General features: G+C 42.7%; 1 protein-coding gene across 2 annotated transcripts in view; it reads left to right on the top strand.

Moving 5' to 3' along the window:
- The window catches only part of TAF3 (TATA-box binding protein associated factor 3), a 113357-nt gene that overhangs the window by 69290 nt on the left and 25478 nt on the right, over positions 1–18589 (top strand). For both annotated transcript variants that reach the window (XM_067317369.1, XM_067317375.1), the window contains exon 3: positions 15672–17482. In XM_067317369.1, coding sequence (XP_067173470.1) covers positions 15672–17482 — 1811 coding nt within the window. The remainder of the gene's footprint in view (positions 1–15671; positions 17483–18589) is intronic.

The following is an 18589-nucleotide window of genomic DNA, read 5'->3' as shown; positions in this document are numbered from 1 at the left end:
TCAAGGAGGGAGAGGAGAATTTTGCTTTTCCTTCCGCTCACTAAACTGACTTGCCCTGCAGCTGCATGGCCACTGGATGCTCTAGAGCAAGCAGCTCCAGACGTTACTTTAGAAACAGCGACAACAACAGAGATTGTAAGCTAATTCGTCTTGGCCATGATGCGTTCACTAGAAGGATGCATTCTCACGCTTTCTAGCAAGACGGTCTACAGTTTAGTGACCGAGCTGTGATTCTTCAGCTATTCCTGGTTCCCACCATTCTGATCTTTTGCAGGATCAGTGAAAGTTATACATCTAAATGCCTTCTGAAGGGAATGAATGCTGCATGAACATGAAGTGTAATTAATTTTTACTAAATGCTGAGTTATGTCACATCTGAACAGCTTCTTATCTCTAAGGTTATCCTCAAGTATTTTTGATTTTTCTGGATACATGTAAAAATGAATCCATAGTATCTGTCGTGACACGAAGACCATGTCACGGACATGGAAGAACACAGGAATAAAGAGACCTTCCCTAAGCAAGTGTTCAAGAAGCAGAGCTTAGAGAATTTAGCAGTCTCTGGCAGTAACCAAACCAGCAAGTGATTGTAGAGCATTTCTCATACACTAAGCGACACCTTGAGAAGGAATTGGAGCAGATCGTTTGCCAGGGGAGCAAACGTACCCCATCGTGACCAGGTGGCTTGTTGAGGATCCTTATTGCTTGAGGTGGGCTTGCCGCAGCCTCAGGCCTTGCTGCTTTTGCTCTCCCTTCATTGGACTTGCAGGGCTCAAGCCCATGTGGGCCACGTTCAGTCTCCTTGTGTTGCCTCTTCAGCGTGTGAATGTTTAGATTAATATGAGGAAACCCAAGGTATGCAGTTAAAGCCTGATGAATGCCCTATGAGCACACCAGGGGTCTGCATGGCTTGGAGGGTGCCATTTGGGATTATCTTGCTTCCACTGAGACATTTCCCATGGAGAAGCTGATGTGCTCCAAATTCACATTCGGGCTTGTTCTACCATAGCTTTGGTTGGGTGTCCACATCCATTATTTGTTCCATCTCCCTGTTTTTGCCACTGTAACATCTGTTTAATGTAACTCCTCTTTAAGTTCTCTTTCTCTTCTTACTCCTTTTTACAGTCCTGTTTCATGAGCTTTCTTGTCCTTTACCCTGTGCTTCAGTCTTTTCTTTTCCTGGCCACCAGTATCCTGCAGCAGTTCATGAAAATATCCCCAAAGTGACACAAAGAGCGCAAATGTGTTCTTGCCCGTTCCAGTTTATATCTTTCTACTAAATGTTAGCAGGAGAGAAAGCTTAGAATGAGGGGCAGGAAAAAGACAAGAACTGTGATATTTTCCTGGGTTTTGGAAGGGGCAGGCAATGAAGATTGAACAAAAGGAGGCAAATACAAGGATAAGAGAAAATGGAGAAACAGCGCAAAAGAAGAGGAACAAAGAAATGGGAAAGAATCTTCAATGTTGTTGATAGTTATGATTTATTCATGCAGCAGTGTGGGTGAACATAGTGCTTTGCAAACATAACTCAGCTCCCTGCCCCGTGAATTTACAATTTGAACTGGGAGGTGGGAGACATTAATACACAAAAAAACCTGTAATTTTAATTTTATTTCTCTGTAACGCATCCCAGAGCGTGTTTCATTTTGGGGAGAGGAGGTGATGACAGATTGTTGCTGCTAATAGGATTTGGGTCAAACTGCTGCTGACTGTTTGGCATGTAGCTGGATTAATAGGGTGGGTGTTCTTAAAAATTACATGCCACAGCAGGAGGATAATCCCCTCCCCACCGAATTTCGAGTCCCGTTCCTCAACAAATTGCGAGGCTGCAGAGGAGTTTGGCTGAGCACGCTCTGCAACAGTTTATCCATTAAAACTCAAGCTTCCCTACCAGTGCCTTTAATCCTGAATTGGAAGGAGCTCCCTGGCCACGGCTGAGTAGGCTTCGTTCCGACCGAATCCCGAGAATACCAACAGTTCGTGCTCACTCCCGTAGATAAGTCTCCCCTCCGCTTCCCCCAAAATTCATGAAGTTGCGCAAAAAAAGGTAGGAAAAGTCTGAGTTTATTAAATCCATTAGCCAAGAGTTCAGCTTGTCTGGAAGACGGTCAGCTTGGGTTAAAATCTCCAGATTACCCATCTGGATGCTAGCAAGGACTGGTTATTTCTGCCTACCCCAACAGCACCTGTAATATTGAGAAAACCATGTCTAGAAAATAGCTTATATGAGGTCTTGCGTGAGATCTGCTGTAGCCGGAAGATTGATGGACTCTTAAAAATGAAGTCTGTATTTTTTTGTTTGGCGGCCTCAGTTTTGGAATACGGTTTTAGAAAATGCGGTAGCAAGAGGAAGATCAAATAAATAGTTATGGATTCATTTCTCAGCATCTGGAAGTGCTTTTGCTTCATCATGGGCAGCAGCTAAGGAAAGTTTTGTAAAGATGAGGATTTTGTCTTTGGTTTGTGTCTTCTTCAGAGGTCTTTGATCTGAGCATCTGTTGACTTCTCTCAATTTTATTTCCCTCTCCCTTAGTATATACAGTCACCTGATAGTGCACCAATCTCACTGCTCTGAAGTGGGACGATTACCTAGGAATCTGACATTTTTAAAATGAAGGGGGGTTTTTTTTAGGTCTGAATGGAAAGTTAATGTTATGTAAAACTGCCTACTGAAGCCAATTCCTTTATTAAATTTGTTTTCATAGGGGTTTTTTTATTATTATTTTTTCCTGTGTGCCCAAGAAAAATATTAGTTAACTGAAAGACAATAATTCAATTTAAGTCAGGATATCAAGCTCTCTGAATTTAGTGCTGACGTGTGTGTGCATGAGCTTCTTGCCCAGTTTAAGCCTGCTGGTCGCTGATTCTTTCTTTATTTTTCTCCCGTCTCCCTGCTTTTCTGATATGTAGGCTGCATCTCATAAGCTCTTAGAAACCTAGTGGCTGAGTAACATTTTTTTAATAATATTAGATGGAAAAGCAATATCCTGCAAATTTTCTATGTAAAATATGCATGCAATCTCACCCGTGTAAAAACTTGATCAAAATAGATCCTTAAGTTGTATTTAAGCCTAACTAGGTCTTTAAAAAAGCAGAATTCAATACAGACCGCTTCTTTTTTTCCTTTGCAATCTGAACATCGTTTCTGTTCCGCTGAAGGACACAAGTTGCTTCTCTTCGATACGCGGCTTGAGCGAGCTTTGCAAAACAATTAGTGCATCTTTCAAATGGCCTAAACTTGATTGAATAATTACTCAAATAACGGTCCGTAATGGAATACATAGGGTTATCTCTTGGCTAATCCTCGAGTAATGGAGTTGGTGTATCTCTGTTGTTTTTTTTTCTCTTAGCAGTTCCCGGTGAGCGGAAGAAGGAGACAAAAGTGATTATGGGAAGTAGAGGGAGTCACTGGAGGCCAGCAAGGAAAAGGAGGCCTTATCTTAAGCAATTAATCAAGCAAACTCCTATTGTGGGACAATTATTCAAAGCTAATTCTAAAGTAGCTTTAGAGCCCCAGGACCCGCTGTTTTGAGGGAGCGTTGTTTTTCTTTTTAAGCATTTGGCCAAGGTCGTGCAGAGCGCCGGGGCTGACCTTGCATCGAAAGGAAGGATGCTACGGACTTAGGCGCGAGTCAAGCGCAAAGTGCAGCCTCACGCGACGTTGACTTGGAGGCCGTCGCCCTAGCTGTAATTTCCGATTTAAAAAATAAGTTTTAAGGCTTCTAAAACGAGACGGCGTTTTGCAATGCGTGCATTATTTTCAGCTTCCGCAAAAACACTTTGTTGCTTTGCATTCGTCCTAAGTGGCACCAGCAGGAGGGTTTCGCAAACCCAGGTCTTCTGATCTTCCTATACAACTTTTATGTGCCACGCTTAACGGCAGTTCATGTGGCCTTCACGTAATCCTCTCCCTGGCTCTCCTAGTGCACATCCAGGGCTCTAATATCGCCAAATCTCTCTTCCATTCCTGGCTTTTTCTGGTTTCTGCACTGCCGGTCGGTTAGCTTAATTGCCTTACCAAGCGTCTTGGGGTTGCTGCAGAAGTCAGATGTTTTGTGGCCGTGGAGCACTGGCTTCACAACAGGCTTTTGTCTTCTGGGTTGTCCCCCCAAAAAGCTCTTGCTCTTCAAGCGCAGCTAACGGTGTGTTTTGACTGCTCCAGCCTTCGAATTCGCCTGGAAGTGAGATTTATTGGAAGACATTGGCATGATCCACAAGGTCCTGCAGAAAAAAGCCGTAGGTTTTTCATAGCCGTCCCTGAAAAATTATAAGGTCACCGTAAAAAGCGGCGGGTTTTAAATCGGATGCGGCTTAAATTTTCCTGCCGCCTCCTGCCTTCTGCGGCTTGCTGGAGCGCGGAGGCGCCGGCAGAGTTACCATGTGGCACTGGCAGCAGCGTTTTGAACCCAGCTTGGAGCCGGGATCTAGTTTCCAATGGCTGTCGCGTGCTGCCGGAGAAGCGCTGCCGCGTAGCCGCTTCCTATGGGCAGGGAGAGGGACGCGCACAGGACGGAGCAATGCAGAGAGGCTGAAAGAGCGCGCCGCTAATTGGATTTGTAGCTGGAAGAAAAGAAAAAAACCTCCCAAAGTAAACATTTTCCTTTCTCTGCGTCTTTCCTTGGCTCTTTTCATCAAGGCGGCCTGAAAGGATCCGTTTCGGGGGTGAACCCTGCCCAGCAAATTTAATTTTGAGGCTTGTCAGGCTTTATTAAAGCCTTATCATCAGTGATTTCCTCCTCTGCTAGATCGAGAAGATTGTATTTGTTATGGGGCTCATATTGTATCTTCGAATCCTTCCCGGCGAACGTGTGTTTTCATATTTGCGGTGAGAGCGCGTCGCTACTGAGTCGGAGCAGCGAAGTCCTGCGGTGCACGGTGTCACCGCGCGCTTGCAGAGCCTTGGGATGCTCTTCAAAGTCATAAGCTGGAAGCGCATATATATATATATATATATATATATATATATATACACTTCTGCGTAGGGCATACATGCATATATTGAGAGAGAGGGTAAGCAGGTGCCTTCTTATACTTTGGAGATGTAGAAACTTTGCTCGTATTCACGTGAGAGAGTTTCCAGGCAATGGCAGTGTGGGGGTTTTGAAAATATTGATGACTTGTTTTCATCCGTGCCCATATGGAGAGATATCACAGATTTAGGGGTTTGCATGATGGTGCAGATGGCCTTTTTCCACTTTATTCTAGAGCACAGGATCCGCTTCCCATTTTTTGCATACCTCAATTCGTATATTGAAAATGAACTTCTCCCTCCCCCAGTCTTTCTCATCCCCGTAAAGTATTTTTTGATTCGTTTGCAAAACGCTCCGTTTCCTTTTCTTATCTGACGAAGACGATCAAATGTATAGACGAGTCTCGAAATATGTGCACCGTATTATTTGCTTGGAGTGTCCGGGAGTCACCAAAGCGCTTTGAATGACACAGATACGGTTCTTCCCCTGCACAGCTTATCGTTTGGTTTCAAATGCGTCCTTGCAAGCGCAAGTAATGCACAATAGCGCGAGGAGCGGGAAGGCAATTAACGGCCAGAGGAGTCGTTGAACTAAAAAGTTATTTGAAGGTGATACAAGCGCTCGTAACCTCTTTGCAGTGGCAGAGTTGCATTCGTGTCCTGCGCAGCAAGCGCGAGGCTGCTCTCCGACTGTTGTGTCGAGCCAAAGCTTTGAAGGCAAATCCCTTCCGCTAATGCAGTTTTTCCAGAAGTTGCATTATGTAAAGAGGTATATAACGGATTAATATCAAAAACAGCCTCGGTTGACTTGGGAGGGGGGAAAGCAAGCCCTAGGCAGGCGCGCATCGTCGTAACCGCTTGCAAACGGCGTCCGGCCGAGGGGTCTCTGGGTGCAGGTTTGCGCCGCCCCTGTCGCGGTGGCGTCCGTTCACGAGCCCAGCTTGGAAACGGGCTGGTGGCTCGACAGGGGGGCACCGTTTTCACGGCCCCGCTCGCGTCTTTGCTGCGCTGATCCGTATGGCCGCTGGGTTTTCCCTCCCTCCTCTTCCGCCTTTGCCACGAACCCTGTCGAGAAGAGGGTAACGAAGGACGGCCGGGCTGAAGGGCCAGTGGTGCCGGGCTCGCTGTTCATAGCAGCAGTGTAAATAGAAACGTGCTTATTAATACCCCAAATTATTAATACCCCTAAATTATAATTTATTAATTAATTAGCTTATTAATACCCCTAAATTACCCCATCGCATCCATCTCTTGCTTTCCATCTCTGAGACTCCTGAGGACAAGGAGCAGGACTTTCATACTATAACACACAGGTACCTATGCCTTAAACCAAAATCCTCTCACCATAGGCACAATACAGAGAAACCCAAACTTTTCAGATTAAAATTTCAAAATTTCCCACTTTTCAGGGGAAAGTGCAAGACTCGAGATAACAGGTGGTTGCAGAGAGGCGAGGAATAGATGACGTCTACGGGAAAGTTTGGCCTTACCCTTATTTAGCTTCTTTGGCCTTGCTGCAAAATAAAATGTTAAATAATCACAGTATTTTTGCACTTGGAACGGATGCATAGGTGGGTTGTAAATCTGCGAAAGGAGCCAAATGAATTCAGTAATGCCAGATAAAAATTATTAGGATGGGTTAAGCACAGCTAGCCCAATGTAATAAATACCTCGTTTGTCCTTTTGCTAGGAGATATAAATAATTGCTTCATGAACTATTTTTAAAAGTTAGATTTTTTTTTTTAATGCAGGATTTTTTTAAAGTTATAACAGTATTTTCTTATATAGGATAATAACATATAAAAGGGGAAGCACTGTAAAATCCTTCAAAACATTTACCTAGATTCAGTGCGTTTGTTTTTAGTAAGATTTGCGATCCTTGAAAAGCTAGTTTGGAAAGCTGAGCCAGTAAGATCAGATATGTAGGTGCAAAGCGAAAAGACTGACCATCTGCTTTCTTTTTGTCAGGAAAAATGCACATAAACCCCTCGCGCTGCATTTGAGAATTGTTAGCTACAGATAATACCGGGTGGATTTTGAGTCTTTAGATCATAAATTTGATCTTTGCAAGGGGAACGGTACAGAGTCGCAGTTGTAATAGAATCCTCGCCCCGAAATACTCGCAGGAAGATTATTAAAATACTAGAGATACTGACATCGGCTACAAAGATCTACTTGTGCATATTTCTTTAAAGGGGGGGAAAAAAAACCACCTTAATACACAGTATTACCATAGCTCGGCCCTATTATACTATTGTAATCATAGCTGAAGCAAGACCGGTGATTAACGATGGCAATTTATTGTATCTGACGAGGGGAGAAAATAGGAGATGTTGTCGTTATCATAAATCATATCATAAATAACCAAAGAGAAGCACTCAGAAAGCTTGTGTGGTGTCAGCAGCAAGGCCTTTCAGGCACGTTAGCCCAGGATGTAGCCATAGAAACCCCAAAGTCATATTGTTATCTTAGTCTTGCTGCAGTTATGTGATACAACAGTATTAACATATAGATTAGGCCATTTATAATACTAGGTGTCATTTCAGGTTGGCTTGCTTATATAGCATTTTAGTTTTTTATTGTGCAGAATGTTAGGGAAACGCTGCATTTTTACAGGTCAGTATATAGCCATTTATAACATATCAGCCTCGCACCTCTGTCAGTCCCGCTAATATACTCTGTTATTGATCGGTTGTACCGTGCGAATTGTCATTGCCTAATTACCTTGTCTTTGCTAATAATTTCATTTTTTAAAAGTCAGATGTTCCTTTAAAGAGAAAATATACGCACCTGCGTGGCTGCTCCAGGGTGAGTTGTGCGCGCGTCCTATTCCGCTACACATTGTACATCACAGGAGTGAGCAGAAAGTACAATAAAAAGCATGCAAATTTGTCCACGGTTTGGTCAGAGAGCTTTCTATCTCCAGCAGTATGTTTTGATCATACGATGGTCATTTGGATGTTATACTGTGTTCCAGATAGTCTGGGGAAGAGACTCAATCACAGATAATTCAGAGTAACACCGGGCTGCCTATATAAATAAATAAAGCCTGCTCTACTGTAGTATTGCTGCTAGGAAGCTAGGTGGTTCTCAGGCTTTTTCTCGCCAGATCACTTCCTAAAGATCCTTCTCTGGTTGTTTTTAATCGTAATCCAAAATATTCATAACAGCTCCAGCCTCGTTAACATAACATTTTCATGCACGTGCATTTATTTGTGTAGGTATATGCAATAGGCAAAATTGCCGAGCCGCTATTAAGAAGTCAAAGCAAAAATAAGGTCCCTCTCTTTGCATTTAGACAGAAACACATTTTTGCTTGCTGCATACAGCACAAATACAGGATTGATATTTTGTAAGGTCAGAGAGAGATTATGAGTTTAGCTGATAACAATCTGCCAACTCTGTTTTTCTCTCTTTAACAGGAAATTGGGTGTGTCATTTTAAGAATTCTGGGTAGTATGCTTTGATAAACATTGCATATTCGAAAAAGTATTACGGTGTGGACCACCACTAATAAGTATTTAAAAGTGTTAGTCTTGCGGCTTCCAGTATGCTGAAGTTGTCCTGGAAGCTAAACTTGTGCCTTGTAGCTTGAACCAAGACACAATATCCGATGCCCAAAGAGGGGTGTCTTCTCTCCTCTTTCCTCCTCCTTTCCACACCCTTATGCTATCCTGAGATGAGCTATTTCCCTCCCCAACTGGGCAGAAAATTATCCTTCTCCCTCTTTTTTTTGCAGATATATTTCCTTCAGAGTTAGCCAGTTGAGTCACTTCATCGAAGGGACAGAGTCAGGATATATGCAAGGAGGTGCAGGACTTTCCTCTGACTTCTGCTAGCCCAAGGCTTTGCGCAGCAGCATGGCACACTGGATGGGGGATTTAAGTTCAGACTAACAGTTTTCTCTCTTATTTTAGCCTGGGTTATTCCCTAGTCTCCTGCACAAGTGCTTGAACCAGGAAGAGAAGGATGGGGCTGTTTCTTCTAAAAGCAGCGCTGTGGCGGTACTGTGCGTGCAAAACTACAGTTTTAGTAGTTGTGGTTTGTTTCTGGCTCATTGTGGACTTCTTACGCTTGCATTGGTGTTCAAAAGTTCAGATCACTGTTGGTTTCATACCAAGAAATCCATAACCAAGAATGTGAAGCAGTTGTTCGACAGGGTGGAGAGGTACCGTTTCTGAACTGGTCTGGAAATTTGTAAGTCCTGGACTAGATTATTGTTAACATCCGTATTTCAAGATTGATGGACCTATTTCATCATCCGTGATAGAGGGGAATTGGGTAGACCACTTGTAGTGCTTTGAGAGATTAAAAACTACTTTTGAGGTGATTGATAAAGGTGGAGGTGGAGGTGAAGTCCTTTACTCCTGTTGAACACCTCCAAGTTCAGTCCAGGTTAGTACCAGTTGTTGGAGGCACCACCCAGACATTTGGGCCAGAATTGTAAAATGCGGCTAACAAGTCTGGATGCTGAACTTCAGGCATCTTTAACATCCTCTGTACTGTATTTCAGTTCTGTATGCAAAATCATGAGCCACACTTGAGAGCCTTGCAGAAACCACAAAGGTATAAGCATCTTAGAACATACTAAGACTGTAATAAACTCATTGGCAGTTTTGGTAGGCAAATTGAAGATACATGGAAAATGAACTTCTGCGATGGTGCTGCATTACTAACGTTCTTCCTATAAAAGTTCTGAAATGGAAAATGTCAGGGTTTGGTAATAGCTTGGATGATGTCCTTTATACAGTAAAAGAGCAATCTGTCAGTGCACTCTGTGCAGGAAAAAAGTCACATCGGTGGTTAGTTGTATTCATACAGCAGTGAAATTATAGGAGGAAACCTGACATTTTAAGCTCAAAATGTACTGCAAGTATCTTAGTGGGTTCTTCTTACATTAGGGTATCAGCCTTTAGAATATCAGGATTGAATTTTGGTGCTCTTCCATCAATTTCCCTTATGGACTACAAGCACACTGTGTTTGTTCTGGGAAAGGACCATCGGTATAACAAGTTCAAGAGATTTGCCCAGAGAGGTAGTGGAGTCTCCATCCCTGGAGATGTGCAGAAGCCATCTGGACAGGGTCCTGGGCAACCTGTTCTAGGTGACCCTGTTTGAGCAGGGGAGTTGGACTAGATGAGCTTCAAAGGTCCCTTCCAACCTCAACTGTTCCATGATTCTGTGAGATAAAACCTATCATGGCTTTTTTTCTTTTTTTCCTCCCCATTTGTCACAGAAGTCAAAAGTCTCTGCTTACTGGAGTATAGTAGGGATGTTAAGCCTTTGACTTAATGACTTAAGACTTCCCCAAATGTATCTTTGGCTTAATCACATGCTTTATCTAGACAATAGGAAAATAGTTTTGGAAAATTGTTGGTTATTTTTTTCATTAAAAAATGTCCTATGCTGGGGACGGAAGGATCACTTTCTTGCATTTGAGAGGCTGAGCTGGCACGTATGTAAAACTTTCAGCTTGCTATCTATGCAGTCTTAAGGAATATGTGCTTGAAAGAAAGATGAATCAATGATTTCAGTGCAGGGGCTGCCACATTATTTCTTCTCATGAGTCTTAATTTTCCTTAAAAAATTTAAAAAAAGTATGGGCAAATGCAGATAGTCTGTTCTACATCTCTTGTCTGCTGTCCTGCTCCTGCTTAACATCTATCTTGTGGTAGATCTGCCCACAGCTTCAATTTTGAAGATCTTTCTTTGAGACTTTGTAATAGGGGCAGCGCTAGGAGTTCGACCATGAGCAGAACTGCAGGCGAAGAAAAGCATGAGCTACTGATAGGTCTTTATTTGGCCCTTTTACATTCCTTTAGAAAATAAAGGAAGTTCAAGGTCTGTTGAAAACAGGTTATATAGGAGTTTTTAATCGTCAAAAATAGGCATGTATGAGTTGTATGGAAAATAACTGCTGGCTTTTAGTGTTGTGTCCTAGTGGGTTTGCACTGATAGCTGATACCGTGTATCTGGCATACTAAAGTTAATAAAATGGCAAAATCTTACATTCTTAGAAAAAACCTGAGTTGGCTTCTGCAGAAGCTGTTACCTGCCAGACCTTTGCGCTATTAATACGTTAGCAATTGCACTGGGGGTAAGAGGTTGCTATTAATATTAGTTTGTTGTGCCTTCTTCAGCAAATAGTGTCCAGCTTGATGCCAAGGCGTATCTGAGACTGCTTCGTCTCATACCTAAGAGGTGTCGGTTCATTCTTAGATCTCTGTACTTTATTTGTTTCCATAGGCAGTCAGATGGTTTTATCCTATCATCACCCTGTGACATAGAGAAATATTAATCTAGTTTCCAGAAGAGACCTGGAACGTAGCTTAAATTAAATACCCGCCAACAGACACGGTAAGTTTTTTGGCAGGGCCAGGAGCTGAGCAGAGATCTTGTCTATCCCAATCTGTGCCATGTTCTTTAGGATATCCTTCAAGCTTTAAGCACTCCTGCTGTTATCTCTGAAGCTACCAAGTAAAATGTCTGGTAATGACCAAGATGATGATGAATTATATATTCATGTCATCGTTTTTCTTGCTTGAAGAATGCCTGCTTCTAGGTGCCTTTCTCTTCAATCAGAAAAGCGTTGCATATATTTTTCCTGCCTTCACTTTCATCTGACCTGCTGTCGAGAGAGCAACGTGTGCAGCCTCCTCTAATTAGGCAGCCGGGAGAGCGTGGTAGCATGGTATGGGTGATTGCACTTCTTTTCCTGCAATAGATACAGAATTTCTTTTCCTTTTTACCGCTGTGCCGGTTTTAGGGACAAACAGTCCCTAGATCATCGTAAACTTGAAAGTTCATTATTGAAGTGTTGAGTAGTGCTGTCCCGATATCGAGCCGCGGCCAAATTAAGAAAGTATATATTCAATAAGCTTTGGGGCTTTGAGTCGCTGTGGTTCTACAGGAGCACGATGCACAAAGAAGGATATTTTGTGCTGCTTTCGTGGCTTTTTTGTGAAATAACATGCAGGAGCTTCAGCTTCTTGCTTGAACTGTTCGGCTTAAGATGTTTCCCAGGGTTTGAAAGGGTGACAGATCCCCGCGGTTTGTATTTGGGACTCTAACGCTTCTTCTATCCAGCAATCCCGTAACCTGCGGGTCATCCAAAGCCAGATTCTGTCCGTGGGAGTGACGGACATCGCGGACAATTGCTCCGTATAGGCTCAGTAATGCGCGCATTAATATTGATCCAGCGCTGAGCTCTCTAACCGGGGGTGGGGGGAAAAAAATAATAACAATCTGTTATCTTGAGAGACCTCCCAAACGGTCTCCCTTCGTTACAGGAGAGAGTTATTAGGGCAGATGGCCGAGGTGATACCCGCTTGACCTGCAGATGCTAACTCAGGGCGGGCGTCATTAATAAGGGGGCCAGAGATAGGGCGAGATCGCGGGAAAGAGGGTTAAAAAGCAACGCGGCGCACGAAGCATTGCACGCCGAGACGCGCCCGGCGGCGAATGAGCCGGGCAAAAGGGGAAAAACCATCCGCGCGGTTTTAAACGCTCGTCACCGAGGCAAGCGGACCACCCTTAAAGGGTGCCGTGCTTCCGCCTTCGCTTCCTGCCCCAACGTGAACCGTTTCGGGAGGAGAACGGGCCCGTAGCGCCTGAATATAGCACTGAGGGATTTAACTTGCTCTAATTAAAAAAAGAAAAGTGCTATATGGTTTTCTGCCGTGGCCGCAGCTGCGACGGCTCAGGTTTGAAAGCTGCCGTCTGGCAGAAAACCAGTCCTCGCTGCGGAGCGGCCCGTGGCCTCGTTCCAAGAGAAATTTGGGTTTCGTTTGACCACGGTAGGATTCCGGATCGTCACCCGAGCGTGGCTGAGAAGCGGCGAATGCGTGTCGGTCGCTGAGCGCTCGTGAACTTGCTCGGGCCCCGCATCGGGCAGCGCTGACCCAGGCGATTTGTTCCAGACGTTTGGGGGAATCCAAGCCTTTATCAAAAATAGGCGTTGAAAAAATATTGAGAAATGAGCATTGCTCTTCTGTGCCGCGCAAAACTCCCGTCCTTGCTCTGCAAACCTGAGCTGAATATTTTTTTTCTTCCTCCTTTGATCCAGCAGCTGCTGGTTTTCTGCAGTACCGAGTAGGTAAAACATGAGAAGCACCTTGGGATGGGAGGGAGTTACAAAAATATGAAATATTGCGGTGCACTTCAGTGAGGTCTAGATGCTGGGCAGAAATCTTTAGCAAATAAATACTTATTTTAGTAAATATATATATATACTTTTTAATTTCTTTACTGCCATTTGCAATCATTTCTCTTTGACTTTATGCACTACCATATATATCTTTTTATCCTCATATTTTTTATATAAAAATGTTTTCTGTTGCTGTCTTTAAGGTCAGTGTGCGCAAACCCTGTCTTTCCAACTGTTTGGATTTGGCTATGCTTTTGGTCTTGTGGCCTAGGCAGAAGTGTACACTAAATCCAGGTTTTGAAGTGTGGTGTTTGTTTTATCACTTTTTTTTAGAAATTTAAAATGGAAACAAACTCTCAGTGGGCAAACGCTGTTGAACAGGGTTGGGAGGGAATTGCTCAGCAGCAACCGCTGCTGTATGACATCTGCTTAAGGCTAATTCTTCCTCTCCCCAAACAGTTCGAAACAGATGAGAGCCGATGTCTGCAGCAGCTTAGACCGAGTCTGAAACGGGTTGCCCGACCTGGAAGCAGGGTTTGTTTTTCCCAGAGCAGGTGCAGACTCGGTCCGCAGCGATTTCCCGGTTATACTCTAACTTTTACTGTTCAAAACATTTAATGTCAGTGCCCGGCCAGGCAAAACCAAACTCCCTAACATTGCTGTTTTTCACGGATGGCTAAGACTTTATCCTCGGGCAGAGTCTCCTCTCTGGGCTGGCTGCTGTAAATCCTCCAGGCCCTGGCGAAAGCCGGAGTTGCTAGCTCATTTTACTTAATTTGTGATGCTGGCAAGATTTGTGCTGCAGCCCAGGGCTCTTGACTCGCCTCTCCTAAATCAGAGCATTGACACATTACAGCAGAGAATGAGCAGCACAGAAAACCTGAAAATAAATGCCTCAAAAAGAGGTGTTTAAGAAAGATGCTGTTCTAAAAAGCTTTAAAAAGTGTTAGCGTCCCATTATAGTTTCTCCGTGTTTGCTTCTTTAAAATCACCTGCTCATTAAAAAGTTGTGGTTTTTTTTTAATCTACTGTCATAATAAATGGTTTGTGCCCCATCTTTCATTCAAGAACCTTAGGGCACTTGATATCCTTCCTCTGAAACCCTCCCGGACAAAATGTCATGCGTTTTTACAGGTGGATAAACAAAGACACGGGGTAAAGTAGAGGGACCTCATCTCTGCAGCAATGTTAACCAGCATGAACGTAATGATATAATTACAACTGGTGTAAATGTGTCAGTATAACTCCAGTGGGGAAGTTCTTATTCCAAATGAAGAATCCCTTTTCCTACCTAGATAATTCCATTTTGGAAGTGAGAAAGTGTATCCAAGCGGATAAAGTGCTTGACTGTGGTTCGGAAGATCAGAGGTTCTCTTATTCTCAAACCTGCCACGGATTTTCTGGGAGATCTCAAGTGAATTTTCTCCTTCCGCTGTGCCGTAGCGTCACATATGTAAGACTGAAGAGGGTGGTATATGCGGAAAAAAATGATATTTTATTACAATTAAAGAAGGAACAGAGCAACTACACAGGTGATGTCTACATGGCATTGAAACAGTTGGTGTCTGATGTCCACACTACATGCGTTTCATGGTTTATTTTCAGCTGTCTCATAGCCTGAATTGGGGTGTTCCCACATAAATGCAACAGAAAACATCGTTATATAGCAAGCTCTTAAGACACAACTAGGACCTGGTAGCTTGAATGGGACATAGTCCTCTGCTTTAACCATTGGACTGTGCTTCTTCAAGAAAAACAAACCGGGTTTAGGAAGACGGTAGAATTCTGCCGGCGACTCTTCTATCCTTGAGAATAGGTACAAAGAACTAACCTAAAGTCTAGAAGAAATTTGTCTATTACTCCTCGTAGTTAATTTGCAGTCAAAATTTTGTGATATACAAGCAAGACAGCTAATTACAGTAAATTTTAATTTGATGTTCAGTTTTGCTTTCCACTCTGTTACAACAAAAAAAATACTTGAACCTCTCTTCCTTTGTTTAAAATGAATGAAGCAAGTTCATGCAATTGTAATCACAACTACTACTGTAAGAAATAATCAGGATTCAGTGAAAATAGCAGAGATGTGATTTTGTTTGTGTGATTGCAAGCATGCTACGTATAACTACTCAGTCCAGTAACGTCCAGGAATTATTTTAGATGTGACTGAAGTGTAACCTGTATAGTTGTGAGCCTTCGACACTAAGTAAAGGCAAAGGGAACAGCAGAAATTTTCTTCAGCTGCCCTGCCAGTGTACTTCAGACCTGCTCCAGAAGGTCTACCACCATGGGTGAGGCCTACGCTCAAATCCTTTCTCATTGGTTTGACGTTGCACTGCAGTGAGGGAATCTCATTTGTAACGATGTCTCATGTGAGGCAGGACAGTGCCACTGAACACAGATGCCTCACTTTTCTTCGACGTAGACCAATAAGAAGCTATTAGGTGGCTAGTTATCTCTTATGAGCTGAAATGCAGGCGAACATTTGCTCTGATGCTTGTTTCTGTAAAACACATTTTTGATTATCCTAATACTTTTTTTTAATGTTGTTTGTTGCAGAAGAGGAAGAGGAGCAGGTACCTACCGATGGAGGTACATCCGCAGAAGCCATGCAGGTGCCGCTGGAAGAAGAGGGAGATATGGAAGAGGATGAGGCAATTAATGATGAAAACTACCTGAGCAAGAGACCGTTAGAAAGTCCTGATGCTGAGGAATTTCCACCTGTGAAACGACCAAAAGTAGCTGTTTCTAAAGGGGACTCCTTGGACGGGGCTTTGGAACCACGTGAGCCTCTCAGTTCAATAAATACTCAAAAAGTGCCACCAATGCTTTCTCCGGTTCATGTTCAGGATAGTACAGACTTAGCCCCTCCTTCACCAGAACCACCAATGTTGGCTCCCATTGCAAAATCGCAACTGCCAACCCCCAAAACATTAGAGGCAAAGCCATTTGCACCCAAAACAAAGTCCAAAACAAGTTCTCCAGGACAGAAGACAAAATCTCCTAAAACTACTCCCTCCCCAGTGGCTACTGGAAGTCCCATACGTTCACCAAAAACTGGATCCAAAGAAAAAAAGTCACCAGGCCGCGCCAAGAGCCCCAAAAGTCCTAAAAGTCCAAAGGTTCCTGCTCATGTTCCCCAAGCACCTGTCAAGCTTGAAACACCAAGTAGAACCCCTCTGGCTGCATTAAGTGACAAGATAGGAAAGGAAAACATTCAAGTAAAACAAGGGCAGACGCCACCTGAGCCTGCTACCAAGCCAAACATTGAAAACCAGTCTAAGAAAGTAGCAGTAATGGACAAGACGATTGATGATTCAATTGATGCTGTGATTGCTCGTGCATGTGCAGAACGAGAGCCTGATCCCTTTGAGTTTTCCTCTGGTTCCGAATCAGAAGGGGAAATTTTTACTAGTCCTAAAAGACTTTCTATTTCAGAGACTACAACTCCTAAACCATCTGTTTCTGCTAATAATTCAAATAAGGCAGGAGCAACACCAGTACCTCCCTCAGGTGGGACTTCAAGTTCAGACATTTCATGGACAATGGATGACTCAATTGATGAGGTCATTCGAAAAGCAAACATGGGGACACCTTCTAATCCTCCTACCAACTTCACTTATTTCTCCTCTCCTTCTGCCTCACCACCAACTCCAGAACCTCTTCTCAAAGTCTATGAGGAGAAAACCAAGTTGGCTTCATCAGTAGAAGTGAAAAAGAAACTGAAAAAAGAGCTGAGGACAAAAATGAAGAAGAAAGAAAAACAAAAGGAAAAAGACAAAGAGAAAAGCAAGGAGAAAAGCAAAGAGAAGGAGAAAAGCAAGGAGAAGGAGAAGGAAGGAAACAAGGAAGGGAAATTTCAGTGGAAGGAACTACTCAAAGATGATGATCTTGATCCCTATAAATTCAAACTAAAGGATTTTGAGGATGCTGACACAAAAGTAAAGTTGAAAGATGGCAATGCCAAAAAAGAGAGGGAGAAACATAAAGATAAAAAGAAAGAGAAAGAGAAAGGCAAAAAAGACAAGGATAAGAAAGACAAGGAGAAACTTAAAGATAAAGGTAAGGAAGATAAGATAAAGGCTCCATCAGCACCTCTTGTGATACCTCCCAAAGAAATGTCTTTGCCATTGTTCAGCACACCAACTGCCATGAGGCTTCCCAGCATGTTACCTTCCTTGTCTCCAATGCTTCCTGAAAAATTGTTTGAGGACAAAGAGAAACCAAAAGAGAAGAAGAAAGACAAAAAAGAGAAGAAGAAAAAGAAGGAAAGAGAGAAAGACAAAGAAAAGGAAAAGAAGGAGAAGGAAAAGGAGAGGAAGGAAAGAGAAAAGAAAGAGAAAGAAAAAGAGAAACACAAACACGAAAAGGTAAGTTGTTTTAGATGAGCTGTGAGGGCTTATTAGTTTGAAAAGTGCACATGGATTCCTGTACTGGCTCCTAAGTGATATTTAAAAGCTTTAGAAAGGTCTGTGATTACAGCAGGGCTTTTTGTTTGTCTGTGTGTTGTTTTTTTTTTTTTTTTTTTTTTTTAATAACAGCTCAAAGGGAAAAGTCCCCTGAAAGTTTCAGGGATTGTCCCACCTCTTTGAGTGACGAAGCAATGGACGTTTGGGCGTTCAATTTTGTGGATTTTAAATGTGAGATTGTCTTAGTTTGGCTTTTTGGGGTTTGGTTTGGTTTGGTTTGGTTTTTAACCTGACATTTCTAGTTTTCCACAACTCACTTTTCACGTAGAAAAGCTGGGACTTAGACTCAACAACACACTTAGAACAAATGTATTACTGTTGCAGTGCACTAGTTTTCTTCTGCAGATTTCCACTGGTAGGACCATCAACCGGATACCTTCATATAAACTTTAAATTTTGTTTCCAGTAATCTACTCTTTCAGAGCTTATAGAGGTCTTTGGACTACCATGTGGGCATAAATGAGGAGCAGAATAAGGGCTTTAGTCATTATTTGTTACTGTTCTAAGGCAGAAAAGAAATATTTCAATCTCATCAGTTATCTCAGATTTTCAACAGAGCTACTGGATCCTCTGTTAGCAAGACCACAGCCTTGTTGCTCCAATTTGTTTGAATTAAATAGTTTTCAAACTGTGGTCTACATTCATGGTCTAAATGTTCAAATGTGGCCTTTTGTTTTGAGCATTTAGGTTTAGAGAGAGAGGGGGGAGACCTAGTTTTCAAATGAGTTGAGCTCCTTCAGCTCCTGTAGCTCTTACTGATTTACATCAGTCAAAGACAATTTCTTCTTTCCAATATCACCTAATCTTGAGAATATATTTAATATGTAAGAAACGAAACCAGCGTATTTGCACGTTATCAGGTTAGAAATCCCATTAGAAACTGCTCTCCTAATTCAGGGTTTGCACTAATTCTTTGTCGCTTCTGCTTATAATATGCATTAAATTGTTTAAAAAAGAGAAAAAAGAGATTGTCTTTATATGTGATAACCTTGGATACAGGATTTCCTA

This window comes from Apteryx mantelli, chromosome 1 (genome assembly GCF_036417845.1).
Source record: "Apteryx mantelli isolate bAptMan1 chromosome 1, bAptMan1.hap1, whole genome shotgun sequence".
NCBI lineage: Eukaryota > Metazoa > Chordata > Aves > Apterygiformes > Apterygidae > Apteryx > Apteryx mantelli.
Note: the sequence above shows the minus strand (reverse complement) of the source record. Positions and strands in the feature narration are given on the sequence as shown.